Source organism: Anopheles coluzzii, chromosome 3 (assembly GCF_943734685.1).
Source record: "Anopheles coluzzii chromosome 3, AcolN3, whole genome shotgun sequence".
NCBI classification, from domain to species: Eukaryota; Metazoa; Arthropoda; class Insecta; order Diptera; family Culicidae; genus Anopheles; species Anopheles coluzzii.
Window position 1 is genome coordinate 64992185 of NC_064671.1, and position 10260 is coordinate 65002444.

General features: G+C 43.3%; 1 protein-coding gene across 1 annotated transcript; it reads left to right on the top strand.

Moving 5' to 3' along the window:
- The first annotated feature begins 1815 nt into the window (after positions 1–1815).
- Positions 1816–4410, top strand: LOC120957890 (uncharacterized). Its single transcript, XM_040380314.2, has 4 exons — positions 1816–2143; positions 2248–2628; positions 2722–2852; positions 2945–4410. Exons 1-4 carry the CDS (start codon positions 2012–2014, stop codon positions 3099–3101), a joined length of 801 nt encoding a protein of 266 aa, XP_040236248.2. The 5' UTR covers positions 1816–2011; the 3' UTR covers positions 3102–4410.
- The last annotated feature ends 5850 nt before the right edge of the window (positions 4411–10260 follow it).

Genomic DNA, 10260 nt, shown 5'->3' on the forward strand with positions numbered 1-10260 from the left:
TTTTAGAACTAGGACCACTATAGAAACATGTCTGTTGGGTGTACCTATAATGGTACTATCGTAAAAAAACATTTAAAAATACGTAAATATGGTCAAAAGCCAATGAATTTGAATAAAACAATATCAATTGATAACAATTATGTTAAAAAACTAATAATTGCGTTGTTATGTGGTCATTTAGAACGTTAACAAAAATATGAGTACCGTTATGAAATCCTAAGGATTTTGGAAAAATGTTGATACCTTTCACAAAATCATGGATTTTTCGGTCACTAAGAAACGGAATGGCCTTATTTCATTTTTAAATCCTTTGTAAAAGGCTAGAGAACATTTCACACAATTCATAAATAACTTAACTACTGTTAATTTATCGTATGAGACGCATTTTAGTGCAATACCACCACTATTGGTACTAGCACCACTATAGGTACGTTTACCCTATATATATAAAAATCTCGTGTCACGGTGTTTGTTGCGAGCAACCTCCGAAACGGCTGGATCATTTTCAACGAAACTTTGCACACACCTTATGGTGGTATGAGAATAGGTTTCAAGACTTAAAAATTGTTCAGATGTTACACTAAACTTAATTTAATAATGATTTTCTAACTCCCATACAAAGAGCAGGATTGTTGTTGTGTTGTATACGGCACTTTGACACTTGGTGTGAGGTGCCTGGCGGTTTACACTCGATGACCGGATCCTGAGGGGATACGGGCACGATACAACTATCGCAAGTAACAAATCAATAATGGAATATTTTAATTTTTTTTTGAATAACTAAGTTTGTCGGGCCAGCTAGTTTATTTATAAATTTGCTAATATGATCATCCGTTTTTAATGAACTGTTTGAAGAAACGATTCAAAATCAATTTAAAAAAGATTCTTATGAAAAAAGCATAGCTCAGAAATCACAGCGGTGAGGGCGATCCCGTGACATAGTTGTTAACTCGTACGACTCAATAACATGCTCGTCGAGGGTCGAGTCTAGAATAGAGCGCCCTCCCGTAGCAAGGACTGATTATCCGACTGTGTGATACTCAATAATTTCCCAAACCATGTATGTGTCCGCATGTCCGCGTAGGACGTAATAGAAGAAAGAGGGCACCAAGTGTGTATTTTGCCAAGGGATCGAGGATACCACGCAACGACTCTGAATATCCCAAATGACATTTTTGAGCACAAGCATTGGGGTTTTCGAATTTTTGCCTTAAATTGAAACCTTAAACTTCCCTAAAACTGCACCAGGTTAAAGAAGTTTTAGAATATGTCCTTTAAAATCAACTGTGAAGTGGCTTTGTTATTGAATTCTTCTTTGTCCGTTAGGACACCATTTACCAATTCCTCCAATTGGTCGTGTAGCCATTATTACACTATAAAGCTCCGAAATTTCAATAATTAACGCCCAAAAAAATTGTCCTTTTTTCATCATGACAAAATCACAGCAAAAATATTTAAATTGAACTACACGCCATTATCCATCGATAAAAAAAGGTTTCGTTTATGCACACAGAAACTCTTGGCGCTTTCAAAACACTTTTCGAGAATTAAAGAACAAATGTTGCTTGGGAAGCCGCTTAATGTTTGGGATGATCCTATTGGGCCTAAAGATTGGATTTGAATATACAGTAGGTGACCGCTAACTGAGAGGTAAACAAGCTCCAATTAACGAACAATGTTCGCTAACTGGAGTGACGTTTCTATGGATTGATTGTTTTGATTGGCGTTGACTGGAATAAACATACCAAACTTTTTTTTTCATTTGTGTTGATATAAAGTATAGTAATTCGTGTAATAACATAAATTTATGACAAACGTAGGCAAGAGGTTAAAAAAGCACTCCAGTTAAAACACATCCAGTTAGCGGTCACCTACTGTACATTCAACCACTTTTACTCTGAATTATCATAAGCAGCGCCCTGTGTTTTCCCTATATGTCTTTCCACAGGCGGTCTCCATTTGGAATGTGCAATCGCAGCAACCGTAGCGCGCTAGCGCATCAAAAGTGAACATGCTCCGTTGGGTGCAAAATTTTCGTTGGCGCTCGCTACGGTCGGGCTTAAAATCGAAGCTTGCAAAATCCCCGTCAGAAGGGGATCGTCGCATCGAGGACAACCACTCGCCGAATACATTATCGGGCAGCGTAAGTACGATGTGTGTGTGTGTGTGTGCATTTCCACACTGGCGGGAATAATTCGTCTGACAGGGATTTCTTTTTCTGCTGCTCCTACCTTCCTACAAACAAAGTGTCCCTGTCACGTGCGGCTAGCGAAGGAAGCGGATAGCCCGGCCATCGTGCAGTTTGTGCAGGCGATCCTGCTGCACCACGAACCGCTCGTTCGGTCGCTCCACGTGTGTCGCTCCAGCGCAAGCGAGTCCGGACTGGCCGACTACATACGGGTGCTGCTGCCGGACAGCTTCACGCTGCTGGCGGTCAACCCCGTGCAGCCCGAACGGATCGTAGGCGTTGCGATTGGGCGGCGCAGCTGCCACTGGGACGGCAAGCGGCTGATCGAGCGTGCGGATCGAACGCGCTGTGACCAGCTTCGTAAGCTGCTTTACATCTGGTCCATCGTCGAGGCGGAACCGAACCTGCATCAGCACTTTTGCACCCGCTGTCTGTTTGAGGTGAGTGTGTTTGGTGTGTATGTGTGTGTGCGGTCCTCTGTCAAAAACAGTTTAACCATGCAACAAAACCTACGTCGACGCATATTTGTGCAGATTGCATTTCTCGCGACGGCCATCGATGCACAGCGCCGGGGCATCGGGCTGCACCTGACGCAGCGTTCGGTTGCGCTGGCACGGGACTTGGGATTCCACTTCGTGCGGATGAACTGCACCTGCGAGTACAGGTGAGTCGGAAAGGGTCGGTTGCAAGGTTGCAGCAACAAAAACCATCAACCTTCCTACCTTATTTTTTGTTTTGCTCTTACCACCCACACAGCTCGCGGGTGGCCACGAAAGCCGGCCTCGAGTGTCACTGGACGGTGCCGTACCATCATCTCGTCGACAGCACGGAGCAGCCGGTCGCGCTGCCGGACCCGCCCCACACGCATATCAAAGTGCACGCGATGGCCCTGTTTCCCGACGCTGTCCATTAAATCCTCATGCAGGTAATTAATGGCATAATTGCATTTTTGCTTTCACCATTCTGCCAACATTGCGCACGTGTTCGGCAAGGCCTACTACCGCCATCCCCCGTTGTTTTATATCACTGGATGGAGGGGGGGGGGGGTGTACTGTAAAAGCCATTGATAATAAAACAACATGGCATTTCCGGGCGACGTAATACATTTATTTATGAACATGCAATTGTAAGGAAGAAATGGGGCAGAAACGGGCGATGGAAGGGGGGAATAGTCAATTTATGTGGCACTCATGGTGCACTCGTTTTTTACCCCCGTGCATTGCCGCTCTCTCTCTCTCTGACGTAACTCTTCTGGTGCTAATTTAGTCCGAGCGTGGGACGATGAGGAGTGGACGGCAGTGGTTAAATTTTTATAGCTAATTATTTATTACACACCGCATTGTAATCGAGAGTGCATCAGTGAGCGCTGATTTAGTCGATAGCCATTATCGATGCGTTGCACACTGCACCTGTCCTGCAGTGGGTCGTTAACCACCCCCTCTATTCAGCCCTCTCCGCCTCGCTTCCGGCCAGTAATTATCGATACAATACGTTTTATTTACATTTCCTGTTGCGTTTTCAATAGAGCCATGCTTGGGGCGGCTACATCCATCCCGGGGTACGGTTGCGTTCTTTGTGGGTAAGAATAAAAAAAAAACAGAGTAGAATTTCCACTTATCGATAGAGTTACATTACCCATCAACCTTCACAGGACCAGATGGTTGGCTGGTACATTGTTCTGCATCATAACGATACACTGTTTCGCGTTTGAAGGCAAATGTCTGCTGCTTTCGCTGACAGGGTTCTGCTTGCCGAGTGTTCTGGCCGGAGAAATCGATCCATGTCCATGTTTTATTCAACGCAAGCAAAAGAGGAAACATTTATGCACTCAGCCTGTCTGTCTGCCATTGTCTCTCCTTTTCCCTCTTGTCTCTGGCTCTGCAACTGGATAATGTTTTTCCCTGTGAAATGTGTGCCGCAAATGAGTTCGAAGAATTGATGGTACACCGGTGACCATCAATGCCAAGTGGACCATGGAAATGAGCGTAACCGCGACTGGTGACGGGGCACTACTAGCAAATAAATTCCGGCTGGATTATGAAGATAACTCTCCGAGCTGATTTCCGTTGACATTTTCACTAAATTGATGCTGATGGGCGTGATTAATTGCTGCACTTCTGGTGCAATTATGTGCCGGAATTGGGCCCGGCGGTTAATCGGCGCAAATGGATTAGAATAACGGCTCATTTAGTGGTCGTGTCCATCGGTGGGATGGTTGGAGTTGTGGGTGGACTACTTTTTTTAAACAATGAAGCTTTCAAAAGCGCTATTGTGCGGGTTTGAATCACAATACCTTCGAAGTGAGCAGTACAATTTGTGATGAAATTATTTAATTAGTGCTTTGTAATTGACACACGTTAAGCACAAACCTCGTCGGCTTCAACCTGAACTGTGTTTCAGTTGCGAGAGCCAAGGATTATACAACATGTTAGTGTGCATTGTTTTCTGAGACAGTTTCCAAGTTATTGAACCTATCTTGACCCTACCCGACTCGAACTCGTTAGGTCGACTGCACCAACAGGTCGGAGTCACTCATGCTTTCTCGCACCTACTCATCATTCGTTTCGACCCAAACACGCTGCAACCATGGGTTGGACTGACCCGACCTGAACTCGCTGCACCAACAGGTCGGAGTCGCTTATGCTTTCTTACACCTACTTATCATTCGGGTCCACCCGAACTCGTTGCTACCGCGTGTCGGTTTTGATTGCGACTCCGACTTAGCGCACTCGCTGCACCCACAGGTTGGAATCGATTACGACTGGCTCGCACCCGACTCCAGGGCGGGTCGTGAAATGAATCGTATGTCCCACCACTAATATACAGCACACATTGTAAAATGACTTGTTAACCCTTGTATTACCAAAACTAAATATTTTTAAACTTTTTGGTGAATTGTTGAATATTATTTTACTCACTACAACACATGCTACCAAGAATATAGTCTACATTTTTGCGTAGCCTCCAACAAATAGATTAATGTGACATTCTTCACCATATGTACAACTTTGATTGTGTAGAAACAAGAAAACATAGATACAAAATTATTCACCCTTACTAGGAAATTTAATAACCCTCATGCATTTTTCCAGATATGCGCTAACTTAGAAGCTTTCTGAACAGCTAATAAAACCCTGTATTTAAATAACTGCTAAAGTTCCTGCCGCGGGCCGACCTAAAAGTCTTCGCAAGCCGTATGTCTGACATGTCTGCTCTAGTGCATTCTAGTGATTCTTATAAATAGCACTGAAAGGAGCAATGTTATATCTTGCTGTTGCTACTGTAAACATTTTCCAGAAATTGAATGAAACATTCAACACTGTCATCCCTAAACCATCCCTAATGGGTTGGAAGGGCAATGTTTTCCTACCTTGTGACCCACACATCATGCATGCACCGAACTACTACAAACCAGCACGCAAGCACAAAACGAGCGCAAATAAACCCGTACGATAGAAGTTGTAAAACAATGCTTGCGCTAGCGATTTACCCTGACGTATTGGTAATGTCGCAAATCATATCGTATGATTTTTTAATGAACTGCTACCGGGGGCGGCATTTGAATGTACCGAGGACGGTACTTTCAGTCGCTCGCTGCAACCCGTTCCCATACAAAACAAAGCCTGGAAAGAGGAAGATTCGATTTCTCCTTTTCGAAGACGCCTCCCGACTCCAGGCTGACATTGTTTGAAGAAATTGTCCTCGGGAGGATCCTTTCCGGTGTCATCCTTTTGTAGCTGTGTTTTTTCAACCCCATTATTCGAATGTTTAATGGAGGCGTAATACAGAAGCAGTAAAAACGAAGGGATGTGAGTAGGTGGAAGAAAAAAGTGGCGATATCTTTCCTAACAGATCCATCCCTTGAGAATGAGGAACAGTGTGCTTTTTTGTGTTTGTTCGTTCCTCCTTTCTGCAATGCTTTTCACTGTGCTGCACTCTCGCAGGCACATGTTGTGTGGTGTGCAATTTCGCTATGAATTTTTCAGCACCATCGTTTCCTAACGATTTGCAAATATGTGACACATTCGAACTCCCGGGGGCCATCCGACGGCGGCGGGTTCGAGTGTGGCTATGCAAAGTGACGCTCAATGACGCATTTGTACTGCATTGTTGCATCGGCTCGGGAAGGAGCCCGTGCACTCTCGGTGTGTGGCGATGATGACGACCCGGTGAGCCCCCCCTTTGATTGTATGCGGATTTCGAACTTTCGCTTCGCTTTCGTTCGGAACTATTTTGATTTTAGATGAAGCGTTGAAACAACCAGCTTGATATCTTTCTTACGCCATTCTTCTAGCATACAGGGATGCATATTTATGAAGCGAATCCGATGCACAACTGCTCATCATTATCATCATCCTGGTCGGCATCCCGAGCGAGCGAGTGTGTTTGTCTACCGATAATGGGACACCCATAAAGGACAGCAGCAGTGTTCGAAAGTGTTGTGAGTTTGTGGAACTGCACAGTAATGTACTGCTGCCAGGATTTGTGGTGTTATCGTACCGAGTGATAGCTGCTGGTGGGGGGGAGTGTGATAACTAACCACCGTTTCGACACGGTTTTTACCCCCATTTTGCCAGCGCGCTAAGGGAAGGCAAGGGAACGGACACGGCACCGTGCGCTGTCAACAGTGCATTTGCATTAACCTCGAAGGATGATAGCGAAACCACCGACAGGCGGCGGCCACCGAAATTGGTCCCGAACGCGGCCAGAGAGTGAGAGACTACTGCTACTGTCGAACATGTCCCTCTCTCTCTCTCTTATAACCAACCCTCTTATGGAGTTGTGAGGGACGAGTGGGAGTGTTTGGTGTGTAGCGCCACTTAAATGTAACCGAAAAGTCATGTTCGCCATTATTCTTCGGTGTGCAAAACATTTAATGTTAAATTATGCAAATAAATCTTATCCCCCGCAGTGATAACATAATGGACTCGGGAGTGACTACCCGTAGTTACGTTTGCTATCCATTTGCCTCCCCATGTCCATCTTTCCCTTTTGTGACCGGTCGGTCAGTTTCGGTCGATAAGGGTTGGTCGAGCTAGGAAGGGATGTGGCGTGAACCGGAAGCGACGAGTACGGTTGAAACCGCACCAAGGCCAGTGCGATAGCGTTACAGCTGGGGCAAATCCATCGACCAACGACACGAAACCGTTCGCTGTGTTGCTGGTTATTCCTGGCTGCTGTTTCGTGCTGTACGGAAAGTGTCAAGCGTACGCGAACCATCAAGCGTGTTGTGCGTTGTGCTGAAGTGGCGCATCCTTGAGCGCAAACCGAACGCCCAGGGAGCGCCTCGTTACGCGTCGTTGCAGCGTGTGGCACTCAATTGTGAACGGGTCGTCGAGTGGTGTTGGAGAAATTGCATTAAAAACTTGTGCTCATCTCGTATGCTGCTGCATCTCGTTCGACAGACGCACGGTGCTTCTGTCGGTGAGAATCTTCTGCGCGCTTGCGATGGCCCTCTGGTCGATTCGCGGCAAACAGTGTTGGGAAATGTTAAATGATACTCCTTTGCCTTTGCTGCAAGGTCGTTGTAGCTCGTTCAGCTGCACACAGTTGTCCCGGTGTAGTGCCTCGGAATGCTAATAAGCCAATGATGTATCTTCACTGCCGTTCTCCGGCACATTGCTGTCGCCTTTGATAAGTGCGCACTCCTTTCCAGTACGCTGCCGACTGGAGGCTCGAACGTATACAGCTAATCTTATGCAACTTTTAATGACAATTGTGTATAACTTTCCATTCATTCCAACATTGCTGGGATGGAATAGATGATGGGTGGAGTGGGCTTTCGTGGAATTCAAAACGAAGAACAAAACGGAAACACGATGCCGTGTCAAGGCTAGAATGTACACGATGGTGAATGGATGTATGGGCGGGTGAGAGGTTTGCCATTTTGTTGGGCCACTTATGCTTGCTAATGCGATTGAATCAAACCGTTTGCATGTGTTATTGTGTGTTCTCAATTTGATGTCATTTGTGTTTTGAAGCTTTGATGTCCGTTAAGTTAAGGTACAAATGAATCGTATGGTACAGTGAAATTTGAACGGAAGAAACTAATATCGGAGAGATTATTTGATAATGTTAATGTTGGAAACTGTTTTAAGGTTCCAACAAACTGTCAGCTAAAGCGATATTTTTGTGTGTGTTCATAGGCATAAAAAAGGAGAAAACCGCGCAAAATAGGTTAATTGCGAAAAAACACCCAAGAGCGAAGATTATCGAGAATAAAGATAAAAAACTATTTTTTTTTGGTGCACCTTCAGTGCTTACCTAACAAATTCATTTTGTTCTCTTATTTTTTCGTTAGAGTGCCAGTTTCTAACAGTAAAAGATGATTTTTATTTATCAAACACTCATACTAAAGTTACTCATATTAAGTTAGCGATTACAAAAAGGGATATTTATATCTAAGTCCATTTCGTCAATCTTCGTCAAGTTTTGAAATTTGAAAGTAAAACCAAATGAAAGCTTCGAAAAAAAATTTGAATAGAAGAGACTCTATATGCTTTGAATTAACTCTTATTAAGGACTTACTGTAGTAGCAGCGGCTTACAATCATTCATGAAAACAGCATCTACCGGCAAACAAGGTAGGGTAAGAGTACCAAATATAGCTATAATATGTCACCAAGATTCCGATTTTACTTCTGTAAAAATAAGTATTGGGTAAAATTTAAAACTTGTTTATGTTTTTTATGTAGCCTACAATGTGTAGAACATCAATTATGGCTATAGTGTTCCTAGCAATTCGCCATAGATGGACCTATTGTGGTTGTATGCTAAAACTCGTGGATATTTACACCAAAAATTCCCTTGTCGACATTGTTTCAACTGAAATCAAGTAATAATAAGTTCACTGCTCCAACATAAGTATGTAACCAACATTAAATACGTAAAATTACCATTTTAAATTATCCGTTTTCTATCACTGGTTGTATTGATATCCACGCTCAATTACTCGCACAATTGATGAGGCTAATCCTAAAAAAAATACTTTCGTACACCTTTCTGATGACACCGTGCTTGGACACACACACCTGACAATCCTTCATATCACCTGGAAGCTATACCGAAGCCAGCTACCGTTTCAGCGCGATACGAAGATGAGCACAAATCAGGGTGGTCTGTTTGAATTTGTTTAAATGAAGAATCGTAGCCATAGTTCTACTATCTTCTGACCAAGATACTTCTGGCCAAGAATAGCACTAACTATCGATCAGGGAAAAACAAGAGCGCATTTGGCAATAACACTTTACAAATAAATGATGCTTAAAACACATATTAACACTTTATATTGCGAAAATAACAACGAGAAACCCCGATTTGATCACTTGTAAACTACGCACTACGGCCAAAACGACAGTTGTCAACAAAGCATCCATAGCATACTGCGAAGTTTGGTACACCGAAGGTTAGTTTTACCAATTATGGACATACAGAAAAAAGGCATATTTTCGATGAAATGTTGATAGATTTTGATGTGTAGTCGTTAAATAACTAATATTTTGCACCAAAATGATGATTTTGAGATAAAATTATGGTTCGGTGCTTGAAAATCGCTAATATCCTACAGTGCTGCTCTTAGCAAAATGGTAAGAGATATCAAAAATCTGGGCAACACATTTTAAAATGGTGATATTTAACAAACGAAAGTGACTAGCATGGAACTAATGAAGCACAAATGTGTTAAAATGTTAATAATTAAAACGGAAAATGCTTCCGTGGTTTTAGAATGCAAATATACTGTTTTAGAGCGAAAATAGTGTTTGTTTTAGCCATAAATTGGTGCTATAGCCACAATTGGTACACTTACTCTATACAGGGTTTTCAATGATATTATTGACGTGTTCAGCGAGTTGTTGAATCGTTCGGGCATATAATTGACACTTTCAGCGAGATATTGAATTGTTCGGAAGCAGGCGTTGACAAGTTCGGCGATACTATAGAGCTGTCACTTTCATATCCCTTGGACTGCAGCTTGGATCATTCTCATCAGAAGGTAAACAAACGGTTTTCGTAAAAATATGTTTGTTTTAACTAATTCATGAATTAAACAGCTTGGGGGAGCTACTTTTAGGA